At 41.3% G+C, this 21,000-nt stretch overlaps 1 protein-coding gene across 1 annotated transcript in view; it reads left to right on the top strand.

Moving 5' to 3' along the window:
* tnmd (tenomodulin) overlaps positions 1–18,080 on the top strand; it is a 66,358-nt gene extending 48,278 nt beyond the window's left edge. Inside the window, exons 5-8 of the mRNA XM_039813267.1 lie at positions 3,444–3,551; positions 10,776–10,938; positions 12,122–12,216; positions 16,207–18,080. Of these exons, the coding sequence (XP_039669201.1) occupies positions 3,444–3,551; positions 10,776–10,938; positions 12,122–12,216; positions 16,207–16,416 (576 nt within the window). The 3' untranslated portion in view covers positions 16,417–18,080. The remainder of the gene's footprint in view (positions 1–3,443; positions 3,552–10,775; positions 10,939–12,121; positions 12,217–16,206) is intronic.
* Positions 18,081–21,000: the final 2,920 nt, after the last annotated feature.

Here is a 21,000-nt window from a genome sequence, read left to right as displayed (position 1 = left end):
CACAGCAGTGTGTGACCAGCATGAGGAGGAGGTGACAGGCTCCTGTTTGTGAAATGAATAAATTGTCCAATTGCCAATATGTCTTGTTTCTTCAAACTTCAATCATCCAATCCACCAAACACCAAACGAGTCAATGGCAGAATAAGCTGTTTGGCAGAAGATTTGGCAAATTTTTACCACAGAGAAATAACCTACCAAACACAAATTTCCTTACTTTTTGTGTTACATACGTAAATCCAAAACCATGTACCTTACCAAAATTATCCAAATATGTGGACAGGAGAATCTGAGGGGAAACGTGTAGGGTGGTCATGCTCTACACACTCCAACTAATGAGGGGAATAGGGAACAGGTGAGCAGGTGGGCGGGGAAGGTCAGGTGATGGGATTGGCAGGAAAGGGGTTACTACAGGGCGGGAGGGAGTGACTGTAAGTGGGAGTCATGTGACTGGGACAGGTGGGAAAGTCTGAGGGCATCTAGTGGGCAGGTAGAGAAACAGCAATGAAGGGGTCTGGGGAACTGGGAATGTGGCTGAAAAGAGGGACAGAAAGAATAAACACAACTGAGGCAGACATTGTGACACTGGCTAGTTTTACAAGTAGGCTATATCTTAATTCTCTGTGGAGGGAAAAAGCAACGATTTCACTCAACCACTTTAACAAATATCCCATCAACAAAAAATCATGGATTATGACTCTGAGTACAGGTGATCATTGTGGTTGTTGTCCGCTAAAAAAAAAAATAGCAAGCTAACAAAAAAATAGCACGATAGTAAAAGCAAGATAACAAAGTAAAATAGTATAACTGTTTAAAAAGTCATATCTGTAGGAGACTTTTACATGGTTAAACAAATATTATGATTTTATTTGATTTATTATATATAAATATTGTTATTATTATTAATAATAATAATAATTATCAATAATAATAATATGAAATATGAAATAATAATTTTATAAAAAATATCCAACTATGCTGGCCAAAATCTTTGCTTTTTTGTCAGTCACAAATAACTGTATGAAATATACTTCTGTAGGTGTATAGTCGTTTCAGATCCCCTTCAGCCATGAGGATGTGGTGGTCAGAGGGGAATAAAAAAAAAAAAAGGTGTACACTGCACTGCAACCTTTTTTCTTTTTTTTAATGATACATTTTTTATTATTTTTATATTTTTGAACGCACAACATACAGAACAACCCCCAACTGACCCAACCACCTTCTGCGGTCTTCACAAAAACAGAACAAACCAATATACAAGAAAACAAAAAATCACACCTTGCCTAGTCGTTCTCTTCTAATTCTTGTGGCGTTGAGGTGACCAGGACCGATACCTGTGCTGCTGCGTTTCTCCATAGATCTATAGTCGATGGCTTGGCTTTGTTAATCCTTGCTGTAGAGAGCTCAAACATAACTATGTCTAGGAAGTACGCCAACCACTGTTTTATACAAAGCGAGTGGGGGGGAGGGGGGGGGCAGCGTTGAGCTATCATTTTTTTGGTTGCGGTTGAGCCGGCTAGCCAAATTTTCTTCTGTCTCCCAAGCAGGTGTAATTTAGAGTCATCATTAAGTAACGAAACAATCAGTTCAGTAGGAATTTGACATCCTATCACATCAGATATTATTGATGTTGTTTTATTCCAAAACTCATGTACCTGTTCACACTCCCAGACCACGTGTAGGAACTGCATCCTTTTTTCTCAGAGACAATCATAAGGAAGCAACAAAAATCCCCTCCAGCGTTTCATCCGACCAAAGATTCTTTGGAGCATTTTTGGAAATCCGGGACTGCAGGAAAACTACTGATGATGTTGAGGATAGCCTACGGTTATATTACATCATTTGGTGCTCCACTGTGATTTCCAGATGTTGTCGAAATGGCTATTGCCATCATACAGTCATTGAACAATGATTTATGCAATTTGTAAGAAGGTTTATGTAGCTATACATAAAGTTACAGACACGTTGATCATATGTAATATGTTACATTTGCTGTATTTTTATGTTTAAAATAAAGTTGGGATATTTAATGCAGATTTTACACATTAAACCATTTTTATTCTGTGGTTTAAAGCACAAATATTTGGATTTTAAGGTATTTGGAGAGTATGAAAATGATGTTGATAATAACAAGACATCAATCAAACTAATACCTGATGACATGACTTTAATTCTTTATTCACAGGAGCTGAATGATGCATGCAGGTACATGTTCTCTATCCTCATGAATAGATGAGCATCTTGCACCAAGTGGATATTTTATCATTGTGTGTTTGGATTACATCGCTTTTCCATTTTTCATCCCTGTGTTAATGTGTCTTCATTTTCTGATTGACCAATCCCAGTAATCATTGTATCTCATCACAACATTGCTCCTCATCTTCTGCTGCAGCTCACCAATACAAAAGACCCAAATTAAACAGAGACTCATCACAATAAAGCCTGGCATAAACAGTATGTTTTTGTGCTTGAGACCATTATTGCCCCATCCTTTTTCCGCACGGATGAAATTACACGCAGTAGATTATGACAGACATCACTTTGTATCATATCATGTGCGGCTGGTATGTGGTTTTCAGAATGACAGCACCACAGAAAATGTAGAAAAAGCACCCACATGGTCAAGTTAACCAATTCAAAGGAGATGTCATAGCAATCACTGTGTTACTGTAATTAAATGTAGATTGAATCAAGTCCATTTTCATGGTACCGCTCATACAATTTTCAGTTGATACAATTCTAAAGCAGCCGTGGCAGATGTAGATCCTGCCGTCTGTTCTAATACAGTGTGCTGAATGAGCAGCTCTGCTCTGCAGAAAATAAATTGGATACAATCTGAGATACTGAGAGTATTACAGACTGATTCCGGCTGAATATCTTAACACATAATGGCAGCGAGAGAGAATTAACTGATCTTTCTTGCCTATTGAGGTTCTATGTGTCAGACTGAATAGAGCTACAGTACACATGGTGGAGGATCATCAGTGGAGCTGAAGAGTGACTCTACACTTGACTGCCCAGATTAAGAGAGTGACAGGGACCTATGACTGCCTAATTCAATGGGGGCACTCTCTGTAGAAAACACTTCATTCTCAACAATGTCACTTTGCTCTCCTGTGCGATATATGCTGCTATGAAGTATTATACAGCCACAGAGGAACACCCCCGCCTTTTTACTTCCATTCAGCAAGAAAGCAAGAGATGTGTTACGAGGGCCAGGTAGTCATCAATGTTATACCATGCTAAAAAAAAAGATGACACCTCTTCTCACTCATTAGGTTTAGGTAACTTCTTTGACTTTTTTAAGAGCTTTGATTATCAGCAAAAGGCTGAGCATTTTAAAACGATCGCCCCAGTGCTTATGGGATATCCACATCACAGAAAGCTAATGAATGATACATCTGAATTTCTGAGTATCCCTTCATTTCTTTTTTCTTTTTTCAAAGGGAATCACTGGGATCCGGTTTGCCAAACATCAGAGGTGCTACATCAGGACCCAAACTAAGAAACTACCCACAGTGGCAGAGGTGGAAGCTGAGGACACAGAGTTACTGGTACGCCTCCTCCCTCATCTGTCTGTACCTCAGACTCTCTGTAGTCCTACAGAGGCTGTTATGCATATAGTTGGGAGATAACCAGAGTAGAGCTCTGTGAGCACCACACAAATCCTCCGTCTGTCCATCTTATCCTATCTCCCTCACCCCTCTCACTGAAGAGTAAACTGTGGTTTGTGGTGCCTGCAACTGTCAGAAAGCTGTCCACAAACCCATAGCATCTTTGTGGCTCACATCAAATGGTTTTTGCTGTCAATCTTGAGCCAATGTAAATTTTTAATCATCACCTCCAAAGGCTCTACCCAAATAGCCTAAAGGGGAAGGGTGCAGGAGAGCTCTGAGTGAGAGGTAAGCCATTAAAATGGTATTTCTTAAAAGACGATTTCTTTGTAAAATTCACGAGGCTCTCTCTCCAAGTTTAGAGTGATTCTCTGGATTCTAGTTGTATGTGAACTTCAGCAAAAGGAATGGATGAAATTCAATCAATCAACATTCTCAATTTTTTCAATGTCACAGTGCAATTCACTGAGTGGGCCGTATGTTCAAAGAGAAAAATCCCTCTCTCAAATGTCTCTGCTGCTGGCATGCTCTCATTTACATTTCACATTGTAGCTGGGAAGAAGTTGCTGGCAAATATCTGACGCTGTTCACTCACAGCTTCATTTTAAAAACAGAATAAGCCAATTGTCAGTCCAAGCAAAACCCAGTTTCAGTTTTAACTTGAAGAACACAAGCTGTTACACCCAAAAACTAAAATATGTTTTGTTTTTCCTCTTATCTTCATATGTCTGATCCACGTTTACAGATATTAATTGCCCAGGCACCACCATATGTCCATGCCATTCCTGTCTTCTTTTGTGCACTGTAAAGCCTAATTGGCTTAATGCACAGCTTCAAAGTAAATCATCTAAGACCAGGAAAGTGAGTACGGCTTATACCAGTAGTAACAGAAGCCCTAATTATTACTGACATTAATAAAATATATTATTCTATACCATGTTCAATAAAAAGGTGTTTTTATGTTGTTATTTACACAAGGTTGTTCTAATCAATAATTATGAATAGTCATACACAGCCTTATGAGATGACACTGATTTACACTTAGCAAGGATCCTTGAATCAACTGTCAGACTAAGAAGTGATAACCAGGCAGCCAAACACGCAACCCTGTCTCCTTGAAACTACATTTATATACTACTAATGTGTTATTTTGAGTGGGGAAAACATAATTGCTGCCTGAACTTATTTACAGGCAAAGCTTGTTTGAGTATCTGTACCGCATGCTAGTCATAGGGAGCTGGTTAAGGTGGATGGTGGGCGTACAAAGTGCAGGACTGATTAGGTTAAAGCAGTGGTGGAATGGGGAGTCTGGATGGCTCACCTGATTGAGTGTGCACACCATGTATAAAGGCTCGGTCCTTGCCGCAGCTGCCGCAGGTTCGGTTCTGGCCTGTGGCCCTTTGCTGCATGTCATTCCCCCTCTCTCTCCCCTTTCAAATCTTCAGCTGTCGTGTATAATAAAGGCCTAAAATGCCCAAAATAATTATCTTTAAAAAATAAATAAAATTAAAGCTGCAAGCAGCGTTGGACAGGCCCTTGCGCCTCTGCGCACATCGGGGTTACTGGCGGACGCCGCTCCTTGTGACCGTGCATTTGCGCAGCACTCAGACACCGCAAATCGTCACCAATGAAAAGGGAACTCCCTGCTGAGTTCAATGATACCTCACACAAGACTCTACGTCATACAGTTCATTAGCTGTCAAAGGGAGCGTAAAAAGTAAAGGGCGTAAAGCATGGGGGGGGGGCCAAACTATGACCAATGGAAACGGAACTCTCTATTGAGTTCAATGATACATCACACAATAGTGTAGAAGAAAAGGGTCATTAGTTATGAAAGGGGTGTGGCTTAAACATAGTGGGTGGGCCAAACCATGACCAATAGCAAACAAACTCTCTGCTGAGTTCAATGATACCTCACACAAGACTCTACATTAAACGGGTCAAAAGCCATAAAAGGGGGCGTGGCCTGAGTACATGGGCGTGGTTAAAGTATAGGGCTACGGCTCAGTATCACAAGTAGACCACACATTCTAAGTTTCATATAAATTGGATGATGTTTGTCATATAAGGCTGTTTTCCTGTTGCCAGCAGGGGGCGCTATGACCAAAAGTCAATATTGGCCTGTATATGTCCTCAGGCCTGGACTCTTGATTGTGGGAAATTTCAAGCAGATATGACAATGTACACTGTAGTTATAGCCACTTTCTTGTTCATCGCTAAACACTCAAAATGGCCGCCACGCCACGCCCCCACCGTTTGATGAAAAAGTTTTTCTTTTAACAACTTTTCATCTTTAACGTCTTAAGATGGCTCAGAGCAAATCTGAAGTTGATCGGATGAAATCTCTAGGAGGAGTTTGTTAAAGTACGACATGTGGAAATGGCCAAAATCGCACTAATTTGGAAATTTCAATTCAAATGGCAGACTTCCTGTTGGGTTTAGGGTATGGCTCCAATGACGTTTTTTGTACGTCTTGACATGCTACATATATGTACCAAGTTTCGTGAGTCTAGGTTAAACGTACTGCAGGGGCTAAATTTCTTTAATTTTGTAGGGGGCACTCGGGCCCTAATAAAAATAAAAGCAGTGGTGGAATGTAACTGAGTACATTTATTGAAGTACTGTACACATTCAAGGTATGTGTACTTTTTACTCCACTACATTTGTCTTATAGCCTTAGTTACTTTTCAGATGACAGTTTTTTATTTTTTACTGTCCAGTGAAAACCATGTATCTCCACGTGTTTATTTTGAATGTTTGTGATAAACTAAAATGATCAAGAGTTCCTTTATGGGTTGCTTCACTAGCAAGAACCATGCCACAACATTGTGTTGTTTTAATAGAAATTCTGGAGGTATTGGATGATGAGGAAGATAAATGGATGTTAAGGGGAGGGGTCAAGGTTGAAGAAGGTTGTCTTCTGTTAGGCTGGTCTGGAAGGACGTAGTCTATTGTAGTCTGGGCAGAGTGTCACGGCATAACCAACCTTGGAAAATTTGATTACTCTTGTTACGTTTAGGATTATAACAGACGTTTAGTTGGTTTTACTTTTGCATTTGAAAACTAGAGAAGCTAACGCTTGACCGCCAGACTGGAGTTAAGGATTAGAGGCCTTACCTTGGTCGTACCCGGCGGCGTTCCACTCTTCTCTTTGGGTTAGCACGGCCTTCTTTCCTCTGGCAAGAAGCAATGGCACTCAGTTGACAGTTCATTTGTTTGACATTCAAAACGCGGACGTAACATTAACACCCCAACTTCGTGGGGGAAACATCACAACAAGTCAGAAAACACAATCGCCTTCAGTAGTCTGTCACTGAGCTCCTGTGTTCCTCTAGTCTGCTTCACTTCCGCTTTTCGACACAGATAAGCCACACCCACCCCAGCCTGGTGGCCAATAGAAACCAACAGGTTGATTACTGTATGACGTGACAGGAGGGAGAGTCAGTTTCTGGGTTCCGTCTCAGGTTTGTTCCCACCAAGCTGATTACAAGTCCCCCCTGACAGTACCTAGATATGAGCGAGGTATGCACCAGACTGAATAGGAAGGGATGAGGGGAGAAGGGAAGGGCGATGAAGAGAAGTGGGTAGGGATGAGGTAGGAAGGAAAATGGATGAAGGGAAAGGGAGGGTGGGTCGAAAAACGAGGCAGGATGGATTGAATAGGTGATTAAAGGTGTGGTCAGCGGTGTAGTCTACATGATACGCAGGTATACGCAGTATACCCACTAAGAAAGCTCCAGGATTTCCATATACCCAATTAAAAATGTGCAGTGACATGTAACAACATACTTTCCGCATAAGCTAAATAAAGGGATTTCCACTGTAAATTAGTGCATGAGAGTGTATCAGAATGCAGGAAATGAAGTCTCTGACACTCAAAATTTCCCTGGGGGACACCCAGACCCCATATGTCCATTCTGGTCCATATATTTATATAGTACAGTATACCTGCTAAAATACATTAGACTAAACCACTGCGTGTGGTTGAGGCCTGGCTACCACTCCCAAACCTAAGTTAACTTACAGTATAACTTCATATTAAAGTACTTTAATTGTATAACAGCTTTAATAATTAAAACTCTCTGCAAGAAACTGACTAAACATATTTCCCCAAATGTCAAATTATAGTAATTATTCAATTCAATCCCATACATTATTTTGTGTATAAGGAAGTTTATTTTTGTCATTACTCCAAATATAATATAATAATAAACAGTGACCTTGGCATGGTTATCACATCAGACAGTGGCCCCTGATCCGTCCTCCGTCCACGTGTGACCCTGGAGAAGATCAGCACAAGTTCCTCCTCAGGTGGTGAAACATGAAGCTCAGAGGGTTTAAAGCCAAGCACTAATAGTTCCTAGCTTAACCCAGCCGCAGGCTTTTAGGAGAGAGCGCTCAGAGCAGCCGCGGCAGGCTTTAGAGCCGAGGTGAAAAACAATGGGAAAAATTGCGGAAAAACTGCAAGCGGCTGATAAGGAAATGCAGCCCCTGTGAGGGAGAACCAGGTGACAAACATGAATTGTTTTCCAGGATTTCTTCCTCTCTTTTCAATTTGCCTCCCCTATGAAACGTCTGAGGGAGTAATCCCTGAGCTTCATTCCAGTCCCACCAGTCTGACACGGAAATCACCATCCACCTCCCTCACACCCCTTAACATTGTCAACTGATGCTGCTTGCTCCATTAAACGGCCACTTAATATGGATGACCAAAGCTCACCCAGCAACCCAAAACCTCCCACTCAGACAACAACTGCAAACAGAAAAACTGCAGAGGATGTGAATACACCAAAGTCCTGCAAGCACACAGTATGGTTTGTTTTGTCTCATATTTGTCTGCATGAAGATATGAGCTCAATTCATGACAGGGTAACCGGTGGGACTACTCTGCAACAAAAAACTTCAGTTCCTACAGTTGGTGACGTATTCAATCATAAAGCCTGGTTACACCAGCTAAAGCACAGCAGTGTCTTTCCAAAAGAGTGACTACTATTTGCAAGGATAGTTTGTAAACTAGTAAAAAAAAAAAAGCTAACCACTAACATGCTAGCCAGCCAGGAACTTCATAACGTAACTCTCTGCACTTTTTTTCTATTTCTATTCTATCCAAGCTAGCAAACTTGGTAATTCTCAACTAGCATTCAAAAGATGTATTTGTACAACCAACTGTAGTCTCAAAATTATCTGTCAACCATGTCGCTTTTGCAGAGAAGTTTATGCTTCCTCAGAGAAGGGCTCAATACAACTGGACAGTGCCATTTTGTACGCTTTCTCTGTCTGTCCCCTCAAAGGTCAGCATTTTTTGCTATTTGTGGTACAAATTTGCATGTCAAAGTTCACCAAAGTTGAACTCAAAACGGGAAAAACTGGAAAGTTTAACTTTGCTCCCACGAGCAAACCATGTATAAGTCCGTCAGGCCTTTATTGCAAGTGCCAGCACTCTCACTGTCAGTTGCTTAAATATGGGTGTCAACTAAAATTCCCCACCTGGTACCCCTCCCTGTGTAATGTACAGTATGCTACACACTCTTCATGAGAAAATATGTGTTGATCTCTGGCAAACATAGCTCCACTTTAAACAATGTGTCATGTAGACAGTGTTTCCCCCCATTGGGACACAGTGGCAAGAGAGGGTAAATTCATTAACTAGAACACAACTGGTGTATAATTAAGTTGTAAGCACTGTGGGCAGAAAGCATATATACACCAGGAGCAGGCCGCACAAAACAAATTAGCATCATTCCCAAGGTCCAATGCTTGATAAAAAGTTGCTTGTGCCCCAATAATATATCATTTGTCAATATCAAAATAGAAAAGCCTTTCAAAACTGTGTATAAACTGGAGGACTATAATCATGTTGTCTTTGTGCTTGTCAACTGGCATTTAGAAATCCCTGCCCCATGCTGACCTTTCCTACTTCCCCCCAGGCCCTCTCCTGCAAGTTATTGGAGTCGTTTCTCAACTGTGAAGTCAAAGTCATGTTGTGAGCCCTGTGTCGTGACCTCGATTTACTTTCAGAGAAGACTAACTTGGCTTCAGCGGTTAAGAGGTCCAATTAGAGAGTGCTGTTTGTGTTCCTCGAGTGTGATTTTAATTTCTGCAGCCACAGGAACGGTGAGCCCACCAGCTCATTGCCAAAGCACCCCCTCCGTTGTACCACCACAACCCTGCTACACCCGTCCTCCGAGTCATCATTAGTCTGCTGGCCGGCGCTTAAAAGTGGAGGAAGTGTGTCTAAAGCTTGGGCTACACACCTCCTTCACCCAAACACAACAGAATGTGCTTAAGTCTTTTTTTCCTCTCTGCAGGTCACAATTGTGCTGCTCAATGACAAACAAGAAGCAGCATGGAAAGCAAAACTGTAATTCAAGCGAGAGTGACAGGGGTGAACATGAGGGAGGGGGCACGACCCAGTATAAATGATTCTTGCTCCTATTATAGCCCCAGGATTCTACGTCAAGCTTAACTAATGTGCAATTAAGCTTTAGACTGGGAGAAAATCACCTTGTAAAAACATTTGTCAAGTGAACTGTTTTTCTGTTCTGGGTTGCTAATTAACAAGGGAATGGGAAGAGGGGTTTGTTTGTGTGTGTATTTACATATACATGAAGAAAATAAATATCTGCACTGTTAGGGGAGAGCATTACCAAATCCCCTTCATATGTCTCTATTAGACAACACTGACGTGTAGTCCCTATCATTAAGCAATAATAGTTTACTTTACAGCTCATGAACTACAGTATCAACAAATTAAGCACACTGATAGTGCTGGGTGCCAAGCGAAGCATTGCGGTGGAGGGGGGAAAGAGGCAGGGGGGAAGGGGGAAGGGGGCAGGAGGGAGGAGAATGCAAGGCTTTATTGTGTCTGTCACATTAAACGATATTGCAGCCACACTCAGAGTAATGAAGACCACTTCTAAAGTCATTTAAAAGTCAAATCATCACTGTCTGTGAATTTCAATGATGTATGATAGAAAGAGCATGCCGCAGGCTTGAGAAGACGGTGAAGGAGAGAAAGAGGAGGGAGCATGGACATTTTGCGGCCTCTGACATGCTATGTTGTGTGTGTGTGTGTGTGTGTGTGTGTGTGTGTGTGTGTGTGTGTGTGTGTGTGTGTGTGTGTGTGTGTGTGTGTGTGTGTGTGTGTGTGTGTGTTCCTCGCAGGTGGAGACCGAGGCCATGGATATGGATATGAAGGTGGAAGAGTCCCAAGTATGGGTTCCTGCCGAGGAGCCCATCGTTAACCCAGCCTTTCTCTTCAACTCTAAGATCTGGGAGATTTGCCAGGAGCTGCCTATCCACTGGATCCATCCCTCTCCTCTGAGTGGTGAGAGCAGAGGCCTCTAAATGCAGATTATTAACACTCTCGCCAGAGGGCATCCCCACAGGCTATAGGCAGGCCCATAGGGACAACATATTTTCCCGACCACATTAAGCATCCAGCCTGGGCTACTCCCTATGTGTTTGGAAAGTTGAGAGACTGATAGCCACTGGTGAAAGAACCATTCAGATGATTTACAGTACTTGAGTAAAATTATAAATAACAGAGTGGAATTACAAGTACACTGTAAAAGTAAAAGTACGGAGGTGTTATTAGCAAGACTACTTAAATGATCAACTAAAAAATACTCATTATGCAGAACAACCCCCATTCAGAGTGTTTTAATACATAACGTCAAATATGTAGTATCAACGTGTAAGCAGCATTTTAATGTATAAGGTTGAGGTGAAGCTGCTGTTAACCGGTTAATGTGACGATTATGTTACGTGTTCTGCAACAAATGTGAATTATGTAGTTATGTGAGTCATGAAGTTTTTTTTTTTTTTCAAATAAAGAAAATCAAGCTGAAAGTCTAGTTAGATTATCACAACCTTAGAAATCATCTTTTTAGAAGTGATTTTATAGAATTTAGAGTTTATAGAAAATCGAAAAAAGGAGGATGAAGCCACAATATTAATAGATGATGGATAGAGTTTATATTGAAAATGTATCAGAAATCTAAATGTTGAGTGTAATTATTGATCATAAACTCTCTTGGAAACCTCACGTAGCTTATATAAAGACAAACGTGTCCAATAGTATTTACCAAATCTGAACACAAAAAGTACAGGATGTTGGATTATACAAATGTTGAAGCTAAAGTACAAGTACGTCAAAACTGTACTTAAGTAAATGTACAGTACTACTTAAATTCCATTCTAGCTGATAGTCATCTGGAGATTTGCTTTTTAGGGATCTTCCTCAAAAGGCTGTGTAGGCTTTACTAATTAGGATCTGTGGAAAGTGATTTGTATGTTAGTATCACAACAGCAACAAAATCATTGTTACACAGAAGCATGAAAAAGCTTGGAATAAATTCCAGAGTATTTCTCCTGAATGTTAGTAATTAACATCAAGCCACTGGGAAAATAGAGTGTGCGAGCCAAAATTTAATCTAAGAGCTTTACTTCAAACAATAGAAAAACTGTTGCAAGAACATAAACAGCTCCTCTCTTTCACGCTCTCTCAGATGCTGAGGTTGGAAATGTGGATGCACCCGATGCAGAGGTTACAGGTCAGCGTTTCACCCGCGACGTCCTGGACCACCCTGCCGTAAACGACTACGTAAGTAGGCCCCCCTGCGGCACATCAACCAGGGCCACACCACGATCTACAGTAGAGCCACTTCAATCAGCTGCAGCTCTGCCTCGACTCTTTCTGCATATAAATCGCTCACTAATTGATGTTAAAACTGACTTTGTGCACCAGAGGGCATAGCAATTGCTCTATATATCTGTTTAAGTAAGGCCAGTTCATTGAAGACTCCCTTAATGTCTCTCCATTAATTGAGAGGAATATCCAGCCTTTCAAAGGCAGAAACTTGTGCCTACAGCACCCCGTTAGTTCCTTTTCTCACTTCCTTTTTTTCTGAGGCACTATGAAGGAGCACTCTCAAGGTCACTCATTGCTTCACAGATGAGTTACGTTTATTAATAATGCTTTAATTATCAAAGCGTATAAAATGACTGGAAATATTCTGGTGCTCTGATGTAAACCGCTCAACACTGTATGGTTAATCATCCCTGACTCTGAGGGAAAACCATATAAACCAGTATATAACACAGGAATTGTGCATGCATACTGACACAAAAGTCAGATATCAGAAACAGGTGCAACGATATCCCCCACACACACATTCAGTACTCACAGGTGAATAGCCACTAAAGCTAAATTCAAGGATAATGAGTCGGGCTCGGTGAGAGACACACAGAGAAATGAGACGTCCTATAATGTTGACATTTATCAGGCCCATCCCAGAAACACCTCTCGCTCAACTTCTCAATTCCCCTCCCCCCAGCCTCCTGTGTCTTCTCCCTCATCTTCTGCGGCAGGAGATGCAGTGCTATGCAATTAAAACATACCAGGGGATGAAAAACTTGTCTCTCCTTTTGAAGCATTCTGGCACTATCAGCTGAGTAATGCATACCACTGCAATACATTCCAGCAGCACATCCAGGCTCTGTTTGTGGGTCCGGCGATAACAAAGGCCTTTGTGGCCAAGCAGAGGGCAGGCAGCAGTCTGTAATTGGGAGTCTGAACTCTCGCTTATTCCAGTGGGATGCCACATGTGTTAGCCAAGCCTTTTTCCTTTTTTTTTTTTTGCTTTGTCCAGACATCATGTTAATGTGCACACAGTCAGAAAGCAACCAAGCACACACACACACACACACACACGCTGCTCACACTATTTAGCTCTCTACCTACATCCTTTCATCTATCATGCTCACACACGTTGACACATAGTAATATGCATTCACTTCATCTGCGTTTCATAAGTCTGAGTTTCAGAACTCTTCACAGTTCATGTCTGGAAAGCAGAATAATCGTTTGAGCCCTTGTGACAGAGGCTGACAGATATATGAAAGTGACCTTTGCCACAGCTGCCATGTCAGAGTGCAGTGTGTATCAGAGGTGGCCCTGGACATTTCCAACTGAATAACTACCATATGACAAGGCTGAAGGGATGGTAGCACTGTCCTTGACCCATGAAGCAAGGAGGGCCTTCCAATATGAGTTGACCTCACATACACATGGAAACATGTTTGGCGTGTGCTTCTGCCTGCATCAAAGTGTTCATATTGTGTGTTAAACTTGGACCACACTCAGGGTCAGGCTAGATGGCTGTTAATGCATAACACAAGTGTAAAAAGCTGAAGGAATTCAAATCCATGATTGCAGGAGCTGTTTGTGCCTGCAGAGAAATCTTTACACTGAAGCTAAAGCCCCTTATCACTCTGGTAAACAGGCAGTGTTTACTGAAATACATGACTATCTCCTCATTCAATTATATCCAATTTCATTGTCATCCCACGCCACTGTGAGATGAAAATCTGAGATCAGGATCAAGCGGTGAGGCAGTTCTATGTGTTGCGACCGTCCTGTACCTCTACATAAAAAAAAAAATGTTTGGATTGAAAAGCAGGGTATGAAACAGAAATGTTATCTCCGCTGTTTTGATCCCAGAATGAATGTGACAAGCTCTGCTATGAGATGTAATACCACATTCAGGCGCGTGCTTCAAGCTCATGAAGAGCAGTGATCATTATGTGTGAAATAACACCAACAAGTGTGGAGATTAGAGGAGTCGTGCTGTGATTCATTACATCTTATTGAACGACTGACGCAGTTTTCTACTCTGCAGACTCATTCATATCCAGCACCTCATATTATGCACATAGGTGTGTGTGTGTGTGTGTGTGTGTGTGTGTGTGTGTGTGTGTGTGTGTGTGTGTGTGTGTGTGTGTGTGTGTGTGTGTGTGTGTGTGTGTGTGTGTGTCTGTGTGTGTGTGTTTGTGTGTGTGTGTTTGCATGTGTATACGTGTGCCGGAGTGTGTGATGAAATCAGATGCATCAAGGGGGTAATGGCTTTTACTCTTCATTAATGCTGCTTGTTTTTGAGTGACTGCCTCAGATTTCCCAAGGTGAACAATTCTTATCACCGCAGCATCCCACTAGAGACGGCAACACCGAGCCAGAGTGATTAATATGTACCCTCCGTTTTAAAAGGATAGCTCTGATTAATTGTCTTTAAGGTACAATGCCGCCTATTGGCTGTTTGTTTTGATAAACGCAGCATCATTTGAATAGAATAATTTCTCCATTTTCTGAGCCGGAGCTCCAGATTTCATAACATCCCAGTTTGGGCTGCGAGGAGCAGATAAGATTATCATTGGTCCATTGACAGCTTTCGTGTTGTTTCTATAACAGATTGTTGCCTGGAAGCTGATGACCTGAAACTTGACTGAAACAATAAATCATTAAAAGCTTACCTGCTCTTGTCATAGTAATAAATCAAACCCAGCTATCCTAGATATCATCTGTCGCACCCTGTCTATGTGTTTTAAGTATGTCTCACGAGTGTGTAATTTTACTCAATTTATCATAGCGCACATGAAATGCATGGTGTACATTTTATGAGTCATGCTTATGATGAATTTTTTGTTACGTGATTATAGCTGCTACATAAAAGAAATTCCCACACATTTTTTTATTCCCAGGAGCGGATGTGTTCTGTTTTGCATTATTGCATGTAGCTGACTCACTGTAAGCACTTGTATGCCAGTTTGTTCTGAACGTGAAGTCATCGTCTGCTGGATCCCAGCAGTTTAACGAGACAGCGCCGGATTGTCTCTAAGGATTCATTTACTAAAAGAGATTGAAATGTGGTCAAATGCACACTGAGGGCAGTTGCGGGGTGAGTTAAGTGGCACTTCTCCGAACCCCATTTGGAGTTGCTCTTGATCAAAGGCATGGCACTCAACCCCCCACCACCAACCCCCGAGTCTATGAGGGTATGAACCAACCACCACAATAGAAAAATCCAAGGGCCATTAATTCTACCCAATTTACCTTTCGTTTGGGTTTCATTTGGCCCCTCTATAAATTCAGAGGCAGCCAGCAAGAGCAAATGAAAGAATCCTTGTTAGGCGATCATTACTCTGCTAATTGCTTTAGGAATGTGCCATGCACTTAAAGTCAAGGTCAGGGGGAGGCCGCCAAGACGTGGGGAGCTCTAATTTGAATGCTCTACTGGAGGAGGGTCTGCCATTTTGGTGCAGAGTGTGGGCTTCGGTCGAGGGAGTTAAGAGGTCAGAGATGAAAGAAATAGTGTAATTAAGCTGGTACCTATCGGCGTTAGAGTCCCTTTGATTGAAGATAGCACTGGTAGAGAGGCTGTGAATGCTGGATTCAGAGATGGGGCATTGTGAAGCCATGCTACCTCTGGTATAATAGAAAGGTCAAGGGTATTATATCATGTTTTATGCTCCCGCAGCTTAAATCAAGCTCGCTCACTCTGTCCGCTATCTTGATCTCTTTGTCACAGTCATCAAGCATGGCACAACTTTGCATTTTTACAGACATCAATTCTGATCTTTTCACTCCTGTTTGGTTTTTACATATATTCTGCTGACCTACAAGCAAAACAGGCTCATCAATTCACGCCATCCCCTCCTCTTCTTCTTTTTTTCTTCTTCTCCTGCCCTTGCCTTGGGAGGATTGGCATTTGTCATGTGCGTGTGATTGTAACCCTGCCCATTGCTGTGTCCTCTGCAGAGAGACATTGGAATCGAGCTGGATAACCGTCTGGATGACAACGGCTACTGCTGCCAGTACTGTCGCCGTGGTTACCGCTACTGCCGCCGCTACCACGAGCCCTTGGGTGGCTTCAACCCGTGGCCATACTACTACCAAGGAGGCCGGGTCATCTGTCAGGTTGTCATGCCGTGCAACTGGTGGATCGCCCGCATGCTGGGGAGGATCTGAGGAGGGCGTGTGCTGTCTGGGATTTAAACTGTATGTCATTGTAGGTGCAAATTCTCCTGTTGATAAATATTCCAGACCACTCTGAGACCAAAGCAGTCCATTGCACACAATTATTATCCAATCTGAAAGTTGGCCCACAGTCTAAATGGCATTTGAAGTGTTTTGATTCTTTCTTAAAAGGCATTCCGCGTTTACAGCTGTCTAATTTCCTTTGCTTATCTACCCATTTAGTATTCTTGCTATTTGATTCTGTTGAATGGGTGCAATTTAGTTTGGAAGATGTTAGCAGAAACTAATCTGCTCTAGCACTCTGTCCTGACTTTGTCATGCATTCATTTTTTTTTTTTTTACTTCATAGGTTAAAAGACTTGTTCTACTAATACTGTATGTATGGAAATGTACATACAGTACACAAATATATGCAACAGTCTGGGTGGTGCTATCACATTTACCTAAATATATGTTTTGTCTCAGTTGTTTGTGATCTGTTTAACTTTATTGCTTAAGCAAATGAAAAACCCTCTCTATATCCACGTACAATTTGAATACCATATGCAATATATTCAACTTAAAACAAAATGAGGGAAAGAAACAAATAAGCAAATTAAAATAAGATAAAACATAATTAGAGGAAGTTTCCTTCTGGCTTTATGTATCAGAACAATTTCTTTTATCTGTTTTTAATATCATGTTAAACTAAGGAGGTACATTATAATGGACCTCAGCTGTCTTTTGTGATGCAGTTGCTGTTGTCTTATGCTTCATTGTTTTCCCTCTTGCTGCAATCCACAACATTCTTTAAATAGTGCTACTGTTCAAACTGTTTCTTCTTTGCTTAGGCAATTTTAATCTGTAACACCACATCTCAATCTGTCGAGCTGAAATAAGAATCATCTGAAAGTAACAGATAAGCAAGCAAGATAGGCATTTGCAATTGATGTTCTGTCATCAGAATAACAAGGTGCATAAATGCCCAGGAGTATTCAAGCGATGTGAGATATTAAAAAGTTAAACAGAGAGACAAAAATGGAGCAGTCATGTTGTCATAGTTTGCTTTGAAGGCTTCTGTATGTTTCTGTGTCTTTATGAATTTCTTTCCAATTAAAATTTCATTTTATGAATAACGTGAGTTGTAAAATCATATGAAACAATCTGATTTGAAAGCTGATGTGTGGGTTTGAATCTGACTCATGCAATCCATAAGGGTTCCTTGTCTCTTCTCCATTAGTCCCATTGCTCATTAGCAAAAACATTTAGCATCAAATTGACAAGAAAAAGCTAGACGTGCATGCTTTTATTGTTTCTATTTCATAACTCGAGTCTCTCTTGTGTATCTGATGCATAATAATGCATTGTTTACAGTAATAAAAGAGCATCTCGCCTGCTAAAGGTAAAGCTGGATGATGACTCATATTGGCAGTGTGATAATAATATCAGTGATATCAATATTTGGCAGTGAAATGGATTATGTGAAAAAGGGTGAAACATTTTACTGTATGTAAATGTTTTATGGATATGCTCATAAATGGAACTCAGACTGCAACCTTATTGTTATTTTTAAATCAATTATGTCAATAGCCCAAAGCAACATGTAAGTAAAAAATGAGTTAACAAATGCAATAATTGCAAACATACTTCAAATAAACTGACAAGTGTACAGCAAAGCCTCTAGGCATTTCTGAAAAGTTCATAAAATCATTGTTTATATAATTCATTTCTCACTATGTCCCGCTTATCACATCAAATAGTTGAGTGTTTATTGAAGTGATGCATACAGCATGCTGCTTGCTGCTGCTTTTGTAGAGCTTTTGCTTTCACAACATTGGGAAATAGTGTAAAGTGTTATTCTCCGTAAGATGCTGTTACTTGTCTATCTACCAAGGTCTCTGAGGACTTTGAGGACTCTTTTGTGTAGTCGTGAGAGCAAATTGCCGTGGAAGCCCTGAGAGTCGGTCTGAAAGGGATGGCTCACCCTGACTGGAGAGGCTGATACAGATATTACAGCTGGCTCCCTGAGAGCTTCTCATGTCTGATGGGACAAAAGTCCAATATTAACCATGAAAGTCAAACTTTAAAGTGCAGACGTCTCACAATTAAAAATCATCATGGAGGAGACCCAGGAAAGGCAGTGGGTCGGGGTGATACTGCAGTTGTACCTTTATAAAAGCCAAACATAGATCACAGTCCAGTTGTTATATGCTGAAAAAGTGCATTCACATCGTGGTATGTGAAACACAAATCTCCAGAGATCAAGTAAAAATGAAATCATCTTGAGGAAACCAGTTGAGTCTAATCTACAGCAAAAATCTACAGCTTTTGAAGCTGCTAGCATTCAGTGTTGATGGTTTCCTTTTCAAATAAAATGTAAATAATGTGACGTAAAGTAAATGAATGTAGCTTGGTTACCAAGATATTCAGCAATTGCCTTCAAAGACCACTTCAAATATGTAGAGGAAAACTAAACAAGGCAGAGTCGGTGGAGTTCAGCTTGATAAAGTTGTTTTGGTTTTTCTTCTGAAAATGCAAACACTTGAACTATTCCAAATCAAATGATCTTTGATTATTAGTATAGGGCATTTTAATACCCTTACATCTATATAAATGAAGATTAATTTGCATTTATACCCTGTATGGTTTAATACTGTCTACATTAGATATGAGGCAAAATAGTCTTGAGTCTGTGACAGCGAGCACCTCCCTTGTAAACTAGAATGAAAGAATATATCATTTCAAATGAAGCCCTGCACAATTTTTCTCATGCATTTTATACACTGTCTAGGAACCCCCCCTCCAGCACTTGTTTATCACTGTTTTGATGGAGAGCAAACAACATCGACTACTCTGCAGGAAAAACAGAGATAGCGAGCGTCTACCAGGTTGGCAGAGTTCAAAGGATTTTGCCTACCTGGCCTGAGGAATGGCCACTATCATTGAAGCTCACAAGTGAATGAATTCCTTTTGTTACTTATTTAAAAAAAAAGCAGTGAAACTTCACTCCCAGCTGCTTATTTTCATTTCAAATAATCTCTCGTTCATTTAGATCAATGAGTTGCTATTCTGGGGCGGAGGAGAGTGAAAACCAATGTATGAGGAGTGTCTGTATTTAGATTAGTAACCTGAAGGAATAGCTCTCCAATCCAGACAGAGGCTCAGGCTCTGCTCAGGACACGTGTATTACCAGTGCCATCTTGTGCAGAGAGAGGTGTACTGCTGCAAAATCAAACCAGCCGTTGTTTTTCATATTTTTACATTTTAAAACTACATCGCTGTAAATACATTTACTGTTGATTCTCTGAGAAAAGTCTCACATTTTAAAAGAGGTCTATTTAAATTTAACCTTGGCTGCAGGTTGACAAATTAACAGACTGCATATTGCTGCAACGGCCATGCGACTGCAGTCATCAACTCCTTTTCTCTGTAATGTTGCAGTTGGTCCGGTGACCTGATGGTTAAATAAGCTCTCCCTGTACTGTTCCTGCTACAGGCTGGAGGCACAATAATGTCAGCCGTCATCCTTCAACTGCTCCCACTGTGAGAGGCAGCATGGCACAGCAGTAAACACTCGCGCTGTGTCAGTGGCTGCAGGCGACACAGAAATAGTCCTCCTCTCCCAGGACCAGACTCTCGCTCCATCTTCAGGGTCTCTGACTCACTAACCAAAGGAATAGCACAGACGTATCGGCTGCTAGTAGCCCCTCATTATTTTAGTAATCCATAACAGCCTCCGCTTGACATATGGCAGGTGATCGATGAACCGCTGAACAGAAAAGCAAAGTGTCCGTTTAGATGTAATGGAGGGTTGTTGGTCAGTGATTTTCAGACTCATTTCCAACTATATACCCAGCTGCAAAAGGCTCAGGAAGATGTTTGTTGGAGTGAAGAAGGTTGTAGTGGTGGCTGTCTGTGTGTCTGTGTGTGTGTGTGTGTTTTTAACCCTATGGCGAGATTAGATTGTGTGGTACACAGCTGTGCATGTGCGTGTAGACAGAGCTACCACAGTAGGCAAAACCTGCTGCCAGACAGCTTCCTTAACACCACCAAACCCCCTCCTCCCCGACCCTAAACACACACACACTAACAGAATCAATCCAAGTCAGTAACCCTGCCACACGGCAGCCACAGCCTAAACGCACAAACACACACACAAACACACACTTCACTCTGCAAGCTGTGGTGACAGACTCGGCTGTCTTCAGTTCTGGGCATGTCACATGCTAATGAATCCACCCACAGCAACTGGAGAAGCAGTCCTCTTCAGTACAGTCCAATCAGTCTCTGCCCTGCTAATGGCTCCAGTCCAGTTCCCTCCAGTCGTGTTTTCTTTCTCTTCAAATGCCATGTGGTCGAATGTCGCTCAAAGCTGCAACAACCCAACAATACGACTTTGAGGCAGAAATGCTTCATTTCCATTATCTCAACAGAAGAAATTAATTTACATAGTAACCCCTTGCGAGCTATTTGTTTCCAAGTTTAATTTAGTTTTCGGTTTTTCATTTTTTTCAAAATGTGACTTGAGTGACATTTTATCTGTGCCTCACAATTTCAAAACCACTTTGTCTGCAATAAAAACGACAACAAAAGTGG

Source organism: Perca fluviatilis, chromosome 10 (genome assembly GCF_010015445.1).
Source record: "Perca fluviatilis chromosome 10, GENO_Pfluv_1.0, whole genome shotgun sequence".
NCBI lineage: Eukaryota > Metazoa > Chordata > Actinopteri > Perciformes > Percidae > Perca > Perca fluviatilis.
The sequence above is the reverse complement of the archived record's forward strand: the minus strand, read 5'-3'. Positions and strand labels throughout refer to the sequence as shown.